The following is a 17,636-nucleotide window of genomic DNA, read 5'->3' as shown; positions in this document are numbered from 1 at the left end:
GGGGTGGAGGTGGGTGAGAATGGGGCAGGAGGAACAGAGGAACCACGGGAGGGTCTGGGCTTGGCTTTACTCGTGCTCTGTGGCATTCTTCAGGCTTTGGCTTTTTATGCTCTTTTTGCTGGAGGAGGTTTTGGAGACGATTTTCACACCTGGGTTGGTGCCTTTTGCACTTCCAGAGCTGAAACTCCCTCCGCTGGTGCTCAGGGCGCTGCTGCTGCCTCCAGCATGGCTGTGGCTGCCAGCAGTGCCCAGACCACTCCCTCCTCCAAATCCACCTCCAAGACCACCTCCAGCCCCAAATCCAAGTCCTCCTCCGCTTCCAAAGCTGTAGCTTCCTCCTCCTCCTCCTCCTCCTCCTCCTCCTCCACTGCCAGCTCCAAGACCGAAACCACTCCCGCCTCCTCCTCCAAGGCCAAAACTGCTCCCGCCGCCTCCTCCAAGGCCAAAACCGCTTCCAACACCTCCTCCAAGACCAAAGCTGCTTCCACCACCTCCTCCAAGGCCAAAACCACTTCCGCCGCCTCCTCCACTCAGGCTCAGTCCACCAAATCCTCCTCCTAAGCCAGCTCCACCAGCCATGCCGGAGCTGGAGCTGATGACTGCTGCAAGGAAAAGCAACCAGAGGGTTGGACATCTGCTCGGCAGTCATGGAATCATGGGATGGGCTGGGCTGGAAGGGGCCATAAAAGTCATCCCATCCCACCCCCTGCTATGAGCAGGGACACCTTCCACTATCCCAGGTTTCTCTAGGCCCCATCCAGCCTGGCCTTGGACATATCCAGGGATGGGGCAGCCACAGCTTCCCTGGGGAGTCACCCAGTTCCAGGAAGCACCCACAGGACTTGAGCCCAACTTCCATCCCCTGCACAAGCCCCTAATGACAATGGAGGGATCCAAAATCCTATGTGGGGCAAACCTTCCCTTTTCCCAAGCTTGCTCCCAGGCCTTGTTCCCAAAGCCAGACTTTGGGATCCAGAACTGTGATACTTACAGTAGCTGATGGGGTTCAGTCCCTCCCCGCTGAGCCTGTTGGGGGATTAGAGGACATTAGAGCAAAATTACGGAGACAGGCAGAGGAACCAACCTCTGATGGGAAAAGTGATAATCACCAGTATCCCCACAAGGATCTTGTTCCCACCTGCTCTCCTCGCCCTCCAGCAGCTTCCTGTAGGTCGCAATCTCAATGTCCAGGGCCAGTTTGACATTCATGAGCTCCTGGTATTCCCGGAGCTGCCGGGCCATGTCAGCCTTGGCTTTCTGCAGGGCATCTTCCAGGTCAATCATCTTTGCCTTGGCGTCCTTGAGGGCCATCTCCCCGCGCTCCTCAGAGTCTCCGATGGCTGTCTGCAGGGTGGCACACTGCAAGGGAGAGGGGGCTTGGAAAGCTGCTCTTCCCTTTGAGTGAGAGTCACCCAAGGAAGAAACCCATTCTGGCCGGGGTGTTCATGGAAAATGTTCCGGCTGAGCTAAAGTGGCTGGAGTTGAAGAGCCAGACTGGCGAAAACCACTCAATAGTTAAATTTTACAGTGTGGAGCCCTGTCCAGGAGGGAGTTCAACACCTTCAGTGACGGTGCAAAAGTTCCCAATCAACAAAGCTGAGCTGTGGTGTTGAGGGACAACAGAATGGGGCTCTGTCGGCTCCTTTTGCCATTCCTACCTGGTTCCTCGTGTTCTCTATCTCAGAGCGGATTCTCTGGATGAGCCGGTTGAGCTCTGAGATTTCACCCTTCGTGTTGCGCAGGTCATCACCGTGTTTCCCAGCCGTAGCCTGCAGCTCCTCAAACTGAGGTGAGAAGGAAGATGGAACCTGAACCATCTGAGGTGTCTGGCTGGACAAGACGTGGCTCAAACAGCCCTTCTTAGGGACAGCAGGGATTTCCTGTGGCAATGATGGGTCAACTCACCTTGGTTTGGTACCAAGCCTCTGCCTCGGCCCGGCTCCGGTTGGCGATGTCCTCGTACTGAGCTTTGACCTCGGCGATGATGCTGCTCAGGTCCAGGTCCCGGTTGTTGTCCATGGACAGGATGACGGCGGTGTCAGACACCTGGGCACTGAGCTGGGCCAGCTCCTGTGGGAAGCACACGGGAGCTGCACTTACCTCCCCCAACCCCCAGAGTGGTGGCAGTCCCCAGCCAAGGACAGTGGCAGGACAGGAATTGAGGATTTGTCTGTACCGCCTCGTAGAGGGCTCGAAGGAAGTTGAGTTCATCACTCAAGGCATCCACCTTGGCCTCCAGCTCCACCTTGTTCATGTAAGCAGCATCCACGTCCTGGAAAAGAGCAGCTATGGGGGCACCTGTGGCACCTGGATCCTCTGCTCATCCAGGAAGAAGTTCCTTGGCACAGCCAAGAAATGGCCAAGCCTGGAGACGAGGCTGCCCGTTCCCCTGCTGCCTGGTAGAGAAGCTGTGCTTGGCACACCCCTCTGGAAGAGCACCAAGAGGGCACCTCTTGCCCCAGAGAAGTGCTGTGTGTAATTTGGAAATGGATAAGGAGGGAGGTCCTGGCTCTTTGGCCTTGGTACCTGGGATTCCCAGCACTACTGATCCCCTCTGTCTCTACATGGTCTGCTTTGCACCTGGGTGTGTTGTGGGATGGGAGTGGGAGGAGATTTTGCTTCCCTCCTACAAGCCCCTCCATTCCTTTCCCGCAATACCACGATCAAACAGTGATTTAAAACCCTTCTAAAGGATGAGGACACAGCTCCACGAGATCTCTCATCCCTCAGGATATTCCCAGTCCGTGCAATGGTTGGGGTTGGCTCAGCAATCAGTTGTCTCACCCACCTTCTTGAGCACCACAAATTCGTTCTCTGCTGCCGTGCGCCGGTTGATTTCCTCTTCGTATCTGCAGGGGTAAGGGGAAAGAGGTGCTGGGTCAGACCTCGGGAAGCAGAACAGGTGTCCACGTAGGACTGCAAGGTGATGTGGACTGGGGGTGGCATCTCCATATCAGCCTCCTGGGAATTGTCCAGCTCAAATGTGTGAGATTCCCATTTCTCAAAGGGCTGAAAGGACATTTTTGACTTAATGCAGACAGAACAAGGAAGGTGAAGCTGGTTTAGAGGATTTTGCTTTGCAAGAGCCATCACGAGGTGCTGTGTCCTGGCTGAGTCTCCATTTTTTGCTGGGAAAAATGTCAATGGACCTTTTTTGGTGCTGTTGAGGAAAATGGGTCCTGCAGGGAGAGATACGTCTGAGCAGGGGTATTGGAGGTGATTAGTGATGTTCTATGTTACACGTTGGAGTACAAACTGGAGGAAGTTTTTCCCCTTTCCTGGAGAAATCTCTGTTAATACTTCAGGCTGGATATTTGCCTTTCAGAATTTGAATTTTTTGAGATTAATCATAGAACCATAGAATCAAAGAATCATAGAATGACAGAATTCTAGAATCACAGATTCAGTTGAGTTGGAAGGGATGCATCAGGATCGTTGAGTCTGACTCCTGACCCTGCACAGGACACCCCACCAATCCCACCCTGTGCCTGGGAGCAGTGTCCAACTGCTCCTGGAGCTCTGGCAGCCTTGGGGCCGTGCCCACTCCCTGGGGAGCCTGGGCAGCACCTGACCACCCTCTGGGTGAAAATTCCCATTGCTCAATGTTCAGCTGAACCATTTACACCCCATTTCACACTCACTTGTTCTTGAAGTCCTCCACGAGGTCCTGCATGCTCTTCAGCTCCCCATCCATGCGTCCCCGCTCATTGAGCAGGTTGGCCAACTGCCGCCGCAGGTTGTTGATGTAGGCCTCAAACAGCGGGTCCAGGTTGCTCTTGCTGGAGTTGTTTTTTTGGCCCTGCTCCTGCAGAAGGGTCCATTTGGTCTCCAGCACCTTGTTCTGCTGCTCCAGGAAGCGAACCTGAGCATTGGGAAGCAGAAGAGGCTTAGGCAGAAGATATCTGTGAGCTGACAGCCAGTATTCAGTAACTGGCACTGATGCACAGCAGGAGCCAAGGGATTCCCAAGGTAAGAGTTTCCAAGCTGGGAATATCCTCAGGATTATCCAGGGCTGTGTTAGCCCAGCCTGTAGCTGAGCAAATCCACCCTCAGTGGAGAGTTCCCATCAGAGGCAATTTAATTTAGGAGGCCAACAAGCAATGGTAAGAAAACTTGGGTTCAGGTCTTTCTTCATCAGACACTGAAGTTCTTCTTTCACACCCTCTGGGGTTTCTTTCCTTGTAAGGTATTTATGTTCCTTCGTTAAAGCTAAGGTCTGAGTACTAATGCAAAAAGGCCTAATTGCCTTTCCTTTTGCTCACACATACAACATATTTATCCAATTAAAAGCCAAGGAAGGACTTGAGCAGTTGAGTTAATTGGGTCAATATATAAAGGATTTCACCTTGCAGGCAATAAACAAGGACCAACACATCTGCTGCGATTGCCCAGAGAGGGAGTTTGGTTGAGCCCCTAGACCTGGACCCAAAACTGGCTTATTCCGTTTCAGCTAATCTGTGTTATTTCTCAGGCACAAAATCTGGATCTAATCCTACAATTTTCTTGTCTTGTTTTCTCCCCTGTAACTGTTCATAAGGACATTATTGTTTGGGGAATTAACAAAGGCATGCAGGGAGGAAATGGGTGAAGGACTGGAGATCTCTGAAGTCCTATTTTTGTACCTACTAGACCCCCACTCCCCCTCTACCACAGATCCACAGCACCCAGCAAGGTCTTACCTTGTCAATGAAAGAAGCAAATTTGTTGTTGAGGGTCTTGATTTGCTCCTTCTCATCTTTCCGCACCTGTTGGATGTTTGGATCTATCTCCAGGTTCAGTGGTGCCAGCAGACTCTGGTTGACAGTCACTTCTTGGATTGTACCCACTCCAGATGGGCCACCAGAAAATCCCACCGGGTTCCTGCCACCACCCAGCCCCCCAGGAAATCCTCCCAGCCCCGCCAGTCCACCCAAGCCAAATCCTCCACCACCTCCCTGCCCACCACTAAAGCCAAGCCCACCAGCACCTCCACCAAAGCCAAATCCACCACCTCCACCACCAAGCCCCAGCCCAAGCCCACCACCAGCTCCGCCACCACCAAGCCCCAGCCCAAGCCCACCACCAGCTCCGCCACCACCAAGCCCCAGCCCAAGCCCACCACCAGCTCCGCCACCGCCAAGCCCATAGCCACCCCCACCACCGCCACCTCCCAGGCCGGAGCCACCGGCAGCTCCACTCCCAAAAGCCGCTCTGAAGCTGCTTCCAACCCCGATGGAAATCCTCTTGCTACCACCAAGGTTGTAGAGGCTCCTGCTGCCAAAACCTCCACCAGCACCAGCACCACCTCCTCCAATGAGCCTCCCAAAGCCACCTCCGCCTCCTCCCGATCGTGACACGGAGCTAAAGCCAGCCCTGTTGCTGCTTGGAATTATGGCCGAGGCAGCGCTGTAGGATCGGCCTCCACCTCCTGCCCTCATGCTGAGCGTCCGGTTCATCGCGGCAGCAGAGAAGGGCCCTGCACAGCCAGAGAGACTCCACAGCTCTCTGAGGAAAGGGAATATGGGTGCCCCTTTTATCCCCCAGGGATCTGGGCTTGGTTGCATGGAAGTCCAGTGATCAATTTAGTGCCTTCATGGTTTTGACGTGCCAGGAGGCAGCTGTCTCCCTGAGACTTGTTAAACCCTGATTGCACCCAAACACACCTCCTAGGGCTGGATCTGCTCAGCTGGAAGAGTTACCTAACGCCCAGATTTCTGGCAGGGGAGCTCAGCCTGATGCAAAGCCTCTGTATCCTCACAGAGATTGTTTATTTTATTTCATATTCTTTTGCCTAACCCTGGAAGTGTCCAAGGCCATGTTGGGAGAGGCTTGGAGCAACCTGAGTTGGTGCAAGGTGTCCCTGCCCATGGTGGGGTGGAATGAGATGGTCTTTGAGATCCCTTCCAACCCAAACCATTCTGGGATTCCATGATTCTGTAATTTCCTCACTGTGAAAGAAAATAATTTTAAAATGTTATAAAACCAGAAATAAAGTCTTGCATCCCCCAATTCTAATTAAAAGATGCAGCACATCAACACAGAGATCAGTGGAGAGTCCTCTGGACTAACTCGAGTGAAGGACAGTGAGAACAGAATGGTTAAATCTGAACAAAAATATTTCATGGGGTTTCTTCACCTGAAGGCAGAAGGCAGCTTGATGTTCATGAAACCTGACATCCCTTTTGGGGCTCTAATTGATCCAGTCTGCTGTTCCCACTCCCTGGGCAGGGACCATCTCATTGGGATGACTTCACAAAGTGGTCCTGATCAAGTTTTCCTCTTTGCCCTTTCCAGATTTAAATATCACCTCAAGTTTTGTCCATTTATATTCGTTATTTAGCCTATGGCAGGTTTTCTAGGCTTCTCTTCTTTGCATTTCCAGAGGACAACTCCATCCCACCCACAGGCTGGGTTGGGATTTCTCCAGCTAGCTGATGTGACTGATGCAATTTCATTTTGACCTAAAAACCATTTCAAAAGAAGAGGCAGATTTTCTGAAAAACTCTCTGCCCAGCTCTGTGGGACGATGTTATTTGCCTGCTTTAAGATGTAGTCAGTCCTGAGTTTCTGGCTCTCTCCCGCTCTGATTTCTTTTAAAGACCTTTGAACCTTCCATTCAAAATGCTGCCAAAAGCAGATTTAACCAGCATGAAAAATACTCCCACAAATTCTCCCTATTTTACTTCTTGGAGTCCTTGGGAAAAAAGATCAAATTCAACAGGGCGTGGTGACACTTTCTGGCATCTCAGACTTTGTGGAACTGCAGTGCTGAGAGTGTTTCATCCCTTGCATGTCAGAGCTCAGCTGGTTTTTGCTGTGGGGCTGTCCTGGTGGCTTTGCCTGCACTCTGCACAACTGGAGCTTAAATACATTTACAGGACAGGACTCTACTTGCCCTTCAAAACGCATCCCTGTGCCCCAGTGCTACAAAATCACTGAGGAGCTAAACTCTCACTGGCATCTCTGGAAGAACAATGAAATAGCTGCTACTGAACACAGAAGACCAAGTGTCTGATTATGCTTGGAGAAAGGCTGCCAGGCAGGCTCGAACGGGAGAGCTGGGGCACTGAAAGAGAATTTCCCTTTGCAGTGAGAAATGATTCCCAGATGGTACAGGTCAGCTTGTTTCTTTTTGGAAAATGTGGGTCTGAATCTGGAATGTCACTTGAAATTCATGAGCATCCATTGCTTCGATGATTTGCATAAAATTCAAAGCCAGGGTGCGATGGGAAAATGAGATTTTGTCTTCATGGTTGCTTGACCCCAGTAAAGGCAGCTTGTCCTGAAGCTGAAGAACGGGTTCAGATCAGATGTTAGAGCAGAATGAATGTAATGGGATTAAAGGTGGGGCTGCCAACAAGAAAGAGGGAATTGTCACTTTAGGCTCCCACACTCCTCTCCCCTCGGCTCGTTATCCACAGGGTATGCGAGCGCTGCGAAGGCCACTTGAAAATCGCTCCCTTTCCTTGCTGGCCTGGTTGGTGGTGTGGAGGAGCCGAGGGCTGGGGCTCCAAACCCAGAGGCAGATGTGGCATTTTCACGTGTCTGCTTGGATCAACTCTGCCAGCCTCTGGGTTCAAGCTGAAAGAGGGAAAGTCACAGTTAAATATGTGGAAGAAATTCCTCCCTGTGAGCGTGGGGAGGCCCTGCAATGGATTTCCCAGAGAAGCTGTGGCTGCCCCTGGATCCCTGGAAGTGGCCAAGGCCAGGCTAGGATATCCCCTGGGATAGTGGAAGGTGGCCCTGCCCATGGCAGCGGGTGGAACAAGACAGTTTATAAGATCCTTTCTATCCCAACCTCTCTGATAATCCACTGTTTTAGACTCTATGAATTTACGAAAGACTCTGGGAGTGACACTGTGCAAGATTTGACCTCCATCCATCCCAAACGCACATTTCCGGCTTTTTTCTCTCCAAAATACCCTGATCTACATGGACATCTTCAAGCAGGCAGCAGCAAACATGGGTTTTGCAATAGTTGGGAGTTGAGGACAGGGATGATTAAAGGTTTTCTCCCAGAAATGCAAGAGCTGCCAGGCTGCTTTTGTCCCCCGGGGAGCTGGCTGGTGTTTGGTGTGCAGGTATTGCTTTGCAGGGAGGTGATCAACATAAATTATGAGCTGTTGGGGCACTGAAAGCTTCTTGTTTGGGTGTTTCTGCTTGGTATTTACATAGAAATGAGATGGAGCCCGAGTCATGTTCATGGAGCAGAAAAGATGAAGATGTTTCCAAAAACATTTTTAGGGGGGTGAGTTTTGCTTTCTCACCAAGGCTGACCCACTTGGCTTTCACCACCCCCCAGCCACTGTGGCATTTATTAAAATACAATTAGTGCTCTGCTCCCTGTTGATCACATCCAATAAACCACGAGGGGAGCCCGAATGCCCCATGCTGGGAGAGCAGCAGAGGCCAGAGTGCATCCCATGGTGGGTTCATCCCCATCCCAGCAGCAAGGACAGACTGAGTCTGGGATGGGGACTGAGCTCATCCTCCAGCCCAGGAGAGGTCGAGGGAAAGAAGCCCTGAGCCAGCAGGGAAGTCTTGGAAGTGGAGTGGGACATCGGGGAATAAATGACAGCACCTGGTTCTCGGTGAGCCTTTCAAGGGCAGATGAACCTGCCCACACCCTGGGCCTTTCCAGGCTGGACGAGGACAGAGGGATTTCTCCAAGGGTGATGCAGAGCAGAGCTGGCTCAGGGGCCGTGGGCTGTGCCATGGGGAGCTGTGGGAAGGGAGGAGCTGCAGGGCCGCTTGGTTTTCCCGTGATTCCAGCTGTGCATCCGGCTGGGTTGAGTTGGCACCACGGCAAGATCCTCACAGCCAAGTCATAGAGACCCATCAGTGGGTCACTGTCCAGGGGAACTGGGAACGCTGCAGAACTCAGGGAGCATTGGGATAACAGTCAAGCATCTGGTGGGATTTTTGGGGTGTCCTGTGCAGGGTCAGGATGTGGATTAGATGATTCTTGTGGGTCCCTTCCCACCCAGGATATTCCATGGTTCTACGACCCTCATAGAGAAAGGGGAGAGGGCGATGTGATTTCTCCTAAATCCCAGTTTCCTAAAATTGTGGGAGAGGGTTTTCCCTCCCTGGAAGGGATGATGGAGGGGCATGTCCAGCCACAGGTCCAGCCCCTGCTCTTTGTGTGAGTTCACATATTTTAAGGAAGGTGAGGGCTGAGGAAGGAGCCCCTGGTGCTGCATTTTGGGAAGCTGCACTTTCCTCTTACTTTCTTCTAAAATCAGCCCACTCTCGTGGGAGGGTTTCACAGGTGTGGTGTAGGATTATTTTCCTGTTACTCCCTGAGCTGGTTCTCACTGATTTCTTTAAACAAGTGCCTGGCTGCCTTTTTGTTCAGTCTCCAGAGATCCCAGACACTGTGAGAGATCCCAAGCAAACTGCTTATCCCACGGATGGTTAAAGAGCCTCATTCCAGACTTCCTTGTGGCCACACTGATCATTGGATGGAATAAAGGTATGCAAAGGTGCTTCAGGAAGGAGAGCAGACAAAAACTTCTTGAAGCTCCAAACTCCACCCATTTGGAGACCCAGGTTTGAGGAAACTTCTATGATTTGCAATATCAGGGAGGGAAATAAAGCCCAGGCAGTGCAGCATGAATTATGCATGGAGTTTATTGAAGGTACAGCTGAAAGTCTGGAGTAAGCGAAGGGTAATAACTCTGTTCACTTACACATTAAAAGCTTTAACTCCGTCTATTACACACAGGAAAAACAACGCATGCATTTAACTACAGAAATATAAGGTGCTCGTCGGGGCATAATTAAAATCTGCTCTACCAAACACGGTGTAGCAACCTGGACCAATTTACATAAGCATTCCCAACCCTCTCGTAAACAGGAAAAATTGGATTTTTCTGCTGTCATTAAAGAAGTTAAATTACAGCTGCAGCTTCGTCTCAGACAATTAAATTGTGGCTTCTCTGAAGTTGGGATGACCAAATTTTTCATCCTTTTGCAATAGCTGCATTAGTCTCTGCTGGAAAGGGGTCGAGCAGGGAAGGGTGATTGAAAAGCCAAGATGATGTGTGGAGACAGGAATGGTCTCTGAAATGAAAATCTCACCTGGCTGAGGGGGGCAGGGGGGCGTTTCCCCCAAGAAAGACATCAGAGAGAGGGTGGGGTTTGTCGGGCAAAGGGTTTAGGCAGAGCGATGTCCTAGCGCATGGTTGTGTGATCCCTGTGGCTGTCAGAGGGAGGGGGAATACTGTTTTATTGCAGAAATGCTGATTATTATAAAATCTGCCGTGTCGCGCCCCGCCGGTCTCTACCGGCTCGTCCTGACCACGCGCACGGATGTGCTGAACCTGTTCCCGCAGACCCCCGGGGGCCCGGGGATGAGCACGGGCCCGGCGCCGCACTGCTCCACCCCTGCGCACACCACGTTGCCCAGGTTGCCCAGGTTGCCCAGGTTGCCCATCCCGGGGGCGCACTGGACCCCGTCCACCCCGGTGAGCACTTCCCTCCCCACGCAGCTGACGGCGCTTCTGGCCCCGAATCCTGCCCCGACCTTGGGGACACAATCCACGCTCCGGGTGCTGAACCCGGCGTTGCCGAAGGACGAGACCATGCCCAGCCCCGCGCCGGCCCCTCCGGTCTTGACGGTGCATTTGCCTCCGATTCCAGACAGGGATCGGCACTCCCCGACCGTGCCCCCGCCGCTGACCACGGCTGCGGGGGAAAAACAGGCTCGGTTATGCCCAGAGCAGTGAAAACCCGGCTTCAAAGGAGGGTTACAGGCTTAAAAGGCTTGTAAGGAAACGACGGGGGGTTCATTAACTCACCTACGCTCACAGGGTTGCCAGTGCATATCCTGCCAAGGAAAGAAACGTCTCAGAGGTGGATTTAGGGACATATTCTGCAAACGGCAGGCAAGCAGAGCCCAGCCACTGCCTCCTTAGAAACCTGACAGGTCCTTCAGCCCTTTAGGTGCACCGGGGTGAGAGGTGCTTGTTCAAATTGCCCACCAAAGCTCTGCAGGGTTGGGTCCCGAATTCCATGGTCATACTAACATCCCATCCTCTTTTTGGATGAGAGGATGATCCCCTCCTACACCCATGGGGATAGAAAAGGGGCCCTGTTCCCCTCTGTACCCCTGGGTGCAACATTTCTTTTCCCTCCCTTTGCCTTTTGCTGACCCTCCTTACAAGGTGCATCCAGGGCTGCTCCTACCTGCTCTCTTCTCCCTCCAGCAGCGTCCTGTAAGTGGCAATCTCAATGTCCAGGGCCAGCTTGACATTGAGCAGCTCCTGGTAGTCCCTGAGCAGACAGGCCATCTTGTCCTTGGCCTGCTGCAGAGCTGTCTGCAGGTCAACCAGCTTCTGCCGGGCATCCTTGAGGGCGCAGTCCCCCCGTTGCTCAGCATCACAGATGGCCGTCTGCAGGGCTGAGATCTGGGGACAGCCACAGGAGGACATTCCCACAAAGCTTCAGTATGGTAAAGTAAAGCAAAGCAAAGCCTATCCAGTCCCATCTCCTGCCATGGGCAGGGCCACCTTCCACTAGCCCAGGCTGCTCCAAACCACATCCAACCTGGCCCCAGACACTTCCAGCCACATTTTCTCTGGGCAAGAGGGCAGCCGGGGTGATATTAAGGGGTATCTCCACAGGGTTGCTCATGTGACCCCTTACTTCCCAGCCAGGAAGTGCCAGAGAGACAAGATTTAGGCTGGATTTGTGGTGGCCAAGCTTTTTGGGATGAAGGTGATGGGATCTGTTGGCTGCAACTGGGTGGGAGCCCACAGCAAACACTGATTCTGGCACAGCCAAACCAATGCACTTCTTATTTGTGAGGAGAGATCTGCTTTTTAGTGTGCATGACCAGCAGATGAGAAGTTAAAACAGATCTAATCTGGGGCGGGGGGTTCTTTGCAGCTCCACAGGGTGGGAGCTGGTAGGACGATGCTCTTTGACGGAGGAGCTGAGCTCCCAGCTGGATCCATCCCTTGGTCCTACCTGTTTCTTCACGTTGTCCGACTCACACTGCAGCTTCTGGATCATCCTGTTGAGCTCGGCAATCTCACTCTGGTTGTTCCTCAGGTCATCACAGAACTTGCCCCGGCTGCTGTGGAGCTCCTCCAGCTGTTGCACAGGAAGAGGATGATGTCAATGCACCCAAATCTCCCCTTCTCAGGCCCCCTACCTTCCCAGGAAGATGGAAATCTCTGGAGCTGCACGGGGGTCAGTGCCCCCAGGGCACCACCCAGCCATGGCCTCAGCATGGACAAGGTGACAGCCTCAGGTGAGTCCTGGACTTGCTGATCTTGGAGGTCTTTTCCAGTCTTAGGGTTCTATGATTTGCCCTTTGGGAAGTGGGGATGCACCTGAGGGTGCACAAAGGGGACATCTCTGAACGCCCTGATCTGCTCTGCTTGTACCGAAATGTCTCAAACCACACTTTGAAGGTTGGCTTGGGTTTGGGTTTGGGTTTTTTTGGCACTTTCTATAGCAAACTGCAGCTAGTACACAATGTGGAGTGGGTTAAAGTTGCATCATGGAGGACGGGAATGGTCTCAGAAATGGTCTCATAAACGGTCTCAGAAATGGTCTGTCATGAAAATTCATGGAATACTCACCCTGGTTTGGTAGAATGCCTCCACCTCGGCCTTGCTCTTCTGGGCGATCTCCTCGTAGCAGCACTCCACGCTTTTGATGATGCCCTCCATGTCCAGGTCCCGGCTGTTGTCCATTTGCACGATGACAGAGGTGTCACACAGCTGACAGTCCAGCTGAGCTCTCTCCTGCAGGACCAGAGTGTCAGTCCCATTCCCTCAACCAGCCCCAGCCAGGCCAGTGGCAACCCCAGCAAGGGAGGTCTGGTTGGAGGAGGTTCTCCCATGACCTCCCAACATGGGGTTCTCCAGCTGGGTGACTCGTGTCCAGCAAGACCTGGCAGCTGGGACCTGTTTTGGTGGCACAACGTGGGATGGCTGCGTGCAGCTCCCGAAGGAAGGGTGGGGAATCCTGCTGGAGCAACCCACTCCTGCATTCCTGGCTGTGCCCGTGCTCTGCTGGACTGGGAATCCCTCAGGCCTGGCTTCTTTGGGCCCCGCTGCCCCCAGTTAAAGGGGTTTAGCTCAAAAAGGTGTCAGTGCAAAGTGTCCCCTGTGTGTTTTGTTAAAAACTCATGGAATTTTAGACAGAAGTGATATTTTCATAAAAATATTTTGACTAATGTAAAAAGAACAAGTGCTAAAAATATTCAGCCGACCCAGGGATGGTTTGGATTAGAATTTGAGAGGTTTTCAGGCAAAAACCCCTTTGTGGGCAGCAAAGTAGGAGACAACCAAGACCCCCTTTGCCTTCCCAAAGTAGGTGCAACAGTGTTGTTATCAAACACATCTAAAGCCAGAGTTCTGGGCTGCAATTCCAGGATTTTCAGGAAGAACACCTTTCCCTGCACTCTTGGTGTAAGACTTGGGTGGGGAGGGCAGGAGATGATGCCTCCCCCAGGGAGCAGATTGGGCTCTTACCTCAGCGTAGATGCACTTCAGGAACTCCAGCTGCTGCCGCAGGAGACCCACCCTCACCTCCAGCTCCTCCTTGGTCAGGTAGAGACAATCCACATCCTGGAGAGATACCAGGAATTAGGTGAAAAGAGGTGAAGGAGCGACTGTGGCAAACCCCAGGTTTTCTTTAGATTTGGAGAAACCCCACTACTTCCAGCCCTTAGCACTATCTGGGTTTGGGCTGCATGTGCTGAAAACCTCAGAAAGGCCCTCCAGATTCCTTGGGTTGCCTCATTTTTGGGCCATCAGGCTGTGCCACGGTGCCAGGACCCCCCACTTCTCCCACAGGCCTCACGCCCAGGGTTTGGCTACCCTCAGCTGCTCCTGACTCACCTTCTTGAGCACCACGAACTCATTCTCCGCCGCCGTGCGCTTGTTGATCTCATCTTCGTACCTGCAGGAAAGTGGAGTGGGGGGATGCTGAGCCCTGGGGGTCCCGTCTCCATCACCCAACCAGCCAGTGCAGACCATGGAAAATGAGATTTCTCTTTGCACCTCATTTTTTATCACTATTTTTGCTTCATTGCTGTTTCTTACCCCCTCGCTGGGATTTATTCATCTGTTTTAGCCAAACCAGCGGTTTGGGTGGCTGAAGCCAGAGGAAAATCCAGCCAAACCACCAGAAATGCAAAGCTGGAGGCTTGGATTGCTGCTTCCAGCCCTGCTGCTTTGTGAGATGCTTTTCCAGAGCATGCAGGACTCTGCTCAGAGTGTTTATGGGGAGACTGTGGCCAAAATGCCCCAGGGGAAGGTCAGGAGCTTGAGCAACCTGCGAAACTCCAGGGTGCAGTCGGGAGCACAGTCAGGGCATAATGACTCAGTAATTGGGACCTGGAAGAACTTTCACAAGATGCTGATTCTGTGACTTGGACCTGCTCGGTGGTGGCTCAGCAAGAAAAAACACCTGAGACGATGAACTCTGGGCAAAGGTTGATCCAGTGACCTGGTTTGTGGCTTAGCAGAGTACACAGGGAGATTTTTAGGAGTATCTGCAGCTTAGATTAGAAAAAGAAATTCCCACATTCCCTCTGGGAAGAGAGAATGTATCCCAACATGATGTGGGTAAAGAGTGGGGTGGAGAAATTTGGCTGAGGGTTCTGTGGGAATGGATGGCACTGGGGAAGATACAAGCACAGCTGATGGGGGAGACTTGATATGGCAAACCACAGGGCTGTGCAGGAGGCTGAGGAAAAATGGTTTCCTATCCTGCTCCCTAAAGAAACTGGGGTTGAAAACCTCTCCCAGTCCAGCACCAGCATCTCCCAGTGCAGCACTGGGTGTCCAGTGCAGGAAACTCACCCAGTACTGCGGAGCCTTGCCCTGTGCCCCAGTTTTTGGATCCATGCAGTGCAATTCCCGTAGATTCACACTCAGGAACACCCCCAGGCCAGCAGTGTCTGGGTCTGCTGCTTCCCTGTGCGTGACTTACTTGCACTTGAACTCCTGGACCAGGTCCCGCAGGCACCGCTCCTCATTCTCCAGCCGCTCACGCTCCCCCATCACACACTCCAGCTGCTTCCTCAGGTTGCAGATGAAGTTCTCAAACACAGGCTCCAAGTTTCTCCGGGAAGCTGGGAGCACATACTGCTGCAGCAGCTCCCACTTGGTGGTCAGCACCTTGTTCTGCTGCTCCAGCAGCCGCACCTGCGCAGGGAAGAGATGGGAGAGTCAGGCCCTCCTGTGCCAGGGTTTCTCCACTTCCCAAAGGGAAACGTGAAAATCAAATCAGAATTGCAAATGGCCAGGTGCTGCTGTCTCAGGGGGTTGAATGGGACCGGCATCTTCTCTGAGCTAAACTGGTCCCACCCAGGACTCGAATCTCAGGCTGAGCAACATCAGTGCCTTCACTCTGTGCTGAGGCCAGTCCTGGGTTCAACCAACGCTGGTTCAGCCAGACACCTCCCCTTCTCCCCCAGAACCGGATCATTGGCCTCCTGACAGGCCCAGGGCAGTAACAAGTCTTTCTCAGCACTAAAAGCTCCATCCAGGACCTCATTTGGATGTATCTGATCTAAACTCCAATCATGGATACTTATCATGCCTTTCACTGCTAGATTAAAGGGCTCTCTAAAACCTTGATGGGTCATGAATAAGTCATATTACAAATGGGAGGAAGCAGGAGTTGCTGCTCCTGGGTGGATTCAGTCTTTCCAGTTGCAGAACAACTCTCCAGGAAAATCAAGATCAGATCAGACAGAGCAGATTTTCTTTGCTGCTTGAAAAATTCTTTCCCATAACAGCTCTCTAAACAGTCGTGAAAACCCTTAAACATAGCCAAGAAAACAATGATAAATTGCATCTTTTTAGGAACTCACCAAATCATTTAATTCACAGAGTAGAGGGACAGAGAAATTAAAATAGTTCCTCCCGTTTTAGTTAAATTCATCCTTCCACATCACCTTCATGAAACACAAACTATTTTAAGAATGCAGAAGTCCTTTGGAGTTTATAGGTTTGTGAGAGCAACATCAGGTTATACACTTGGATTAAAATTTCCTATCCTTCTGTGTCTCCATCTCATCACTCACAGGTTTGCATTTACTGTGTCCTTGGAGCTGCTCCTGACTGAGCTCTTTAGCAGGTTGGTGACCATCCAAAGGTACAACACTGGTGGTGTTGCCTTGGTGCAGGGCTTAAATCCAGAGGGTCTCCAGGCCAGGACCACCATGGTTCATCAGAAATGTTTAAATACCAGGGTACCAGGAGAAATAGCTCCCAATGTTGTCTCTGGGGACATGCAGCCCTGGGAGCTGAGGGACGCGGGGCAGGGAAAGTGGGCTCTCACCTTGTCGATGAAACAGGCGAACTGGTTGTTGAGGTTCTTGATCTGCTCCTTCTCGTGGGTCCGCACTTGGCACTCCTCAGGGTCCACGCCCACGCACAGGGGCTTGAGGAGCTCGGGGTGGATGCTGACGCCGCGAATCCCCTCGGACCTCCCTCCGCCGAGGCCGATGCCGATGCCACCGCCGTAGCCCCCCACGGCCACGCCATCCCCCAGGCCTCTGTAGCTGCCCAGGCCCCCGAAGCTCGCACAGTTCCCAAAGCCCACGACGGTGCCAAAGCGGCCCCCGCCGTAAGCGACACCGCAGCGCCCAACGCCAGCACCGCCGTAGACGCCGCTGCGGCAGCTCCCACCGAAGGAAATCCTTTGCCCTCTGCCCAGGTCACAGACGCTGCGGCTGCTGAAGCCGCCGATCCCACACCTCCGTCCCACGGGCTGGCACACGGAGGCCGAGCTGCTGTTGGCCCTGCCCAGGCCACAGACGGCAGATGCCGAGGAGAAGCCTCGTCTTCCCAGGATGGAGCCAGAGGTGTAGCACTGTCGGCTCATGGTGGCTGGGGCGGGCGGGCAGTAACGGCGACGCGGAGGAGCAAGAGAGGAGCAGGGACTGGAAGAAGGAGATCTCCTTTAGCTCCTCTGAGGCAGAGCCCTTCTCCTTATATACATTTCAGGAGGTGCCTCAGATGCAAAAATTTAATTTATCCACTGGGTTTGGTCTGCCTGGCAGCAAGGAATGGATTCCAACATTTTAAACCCACAGCAAACACTTCTATCTCATATGAAATAATGTGGAAATTAAAATAAACTGCTTTGCTTGCAAGCTTCAGTTTCAGGACTTATATTTTACTTAATTAATCTGCTTCCTTATTGTGTAATTATAGTTTAGCAAAATAATTCAAGGGGGTTTTATTCATGGCTTGTTTACGGTTTGGTTTCACCACAGCGTTTAATTACGTTTCAAGACCTCCTGCAAAATGTCGTGGCGATGCCGCCCCTTCCAGGGTCCGTGGCCAGCTCCGGGCAGGCTGTTGGGCAATGACCGCTGGTGACAGGGAGAGGGAAGGCGGATCCATCCCAGCTCAGCACTGACGTTGCTGGGAGTGTTCTCGTAAGCATTTATTCCTTCCTCTTGTGGGGATGGCTGTGGCTCTCCGAGAGAATTCAGGTGCTGACCAGCAGGATGGGGTTGGTGGTTTCTGTATTCATGGAGAAGGAACAGCGTGAGGTGGTGCCGAGGATGAGTTTGGTCATGGGGAGGATGCTCTGGGAAGCTGGGGTTTCACAGAATCATGGAATCATGGAATGGTTTGGGTTGGAGGGGACCTTTAAGCTCATCCCATCCCACCCTC

The 17,636-nt window shown here is 52.5% G+C and overlaps 2 protein-coding genes across 2 annotated transcripts; both read right to left on the bottom strand.

The window, feature by feature from the left end:
• Positions 1-66: 66 nt before the first annotated feature.
• Positions 67-5,435, bottom strand: LOC309583459 (keratin, type II cytoskeletal cochleal-like; the record flags this gene model as incomplete). The annotated part of the gene is made up of 9 exons (XM_082299152.1): positions 67-602; positions 992-1,026; positions 1,139-1,359; positions 1,659-1,784; positions 1,906-2,070; positions 2,177-2,272; positions 2,789-2,849; positions 3,642-3,862; positions 4,680-5,435. The coding sequence occupies 9 exons, from the start codon at positions 5,433-5,435 to the stop codon at positions 67-69; spliced, it is 2,217 nt and encodes a 738-aa protein (XP_082155278.1).
• Positions 5,436-10,264: 4,829 nt separating this feature from the next.
• LOC309583465 (keratin, type II cytoskeletal 6B-like) lies at positions 10,265-16,836 on the bottom strand (the record flags this gene model as incomplete). The annotated part of the gene is made up of 9 exons (XM_082299163.1): positions 10,265-10,668; positions 10,782-10,810; positions 11,170-11,390; positions 11,953-12,078; positions 12,573-12,737; positions 13,470-13,565; positions 13,839-13,899; positions 14,935-15,149; positions 16,291-16,836. 9 exons carry the CDS (start codon positions 16,834-16,836, stop codon positions 10,265-10,267), a joined length of 1,863 nt encoding a protein of 620 aa, XP_082155289.1.
• Between the last annotated feature and the right edge of the window lie 800 nt (positions 16,837-17,636).

Source organism: Coloeus monedula (assembly GCF_965178545.1).
Source record: "Coloeus monedula genome assembly, chromosome: 30".
NCBI classification, from domain to species: Eukaryota; Metazoa; Chordata; class Aves; order Passeriformes; family Corvidae; genus Coloeus; species Coloeus monedula.
Note: the sequence above shows the minus strand (reverse complement) of the source record. Positions and strands in the feature narration are given on the sequence as shown.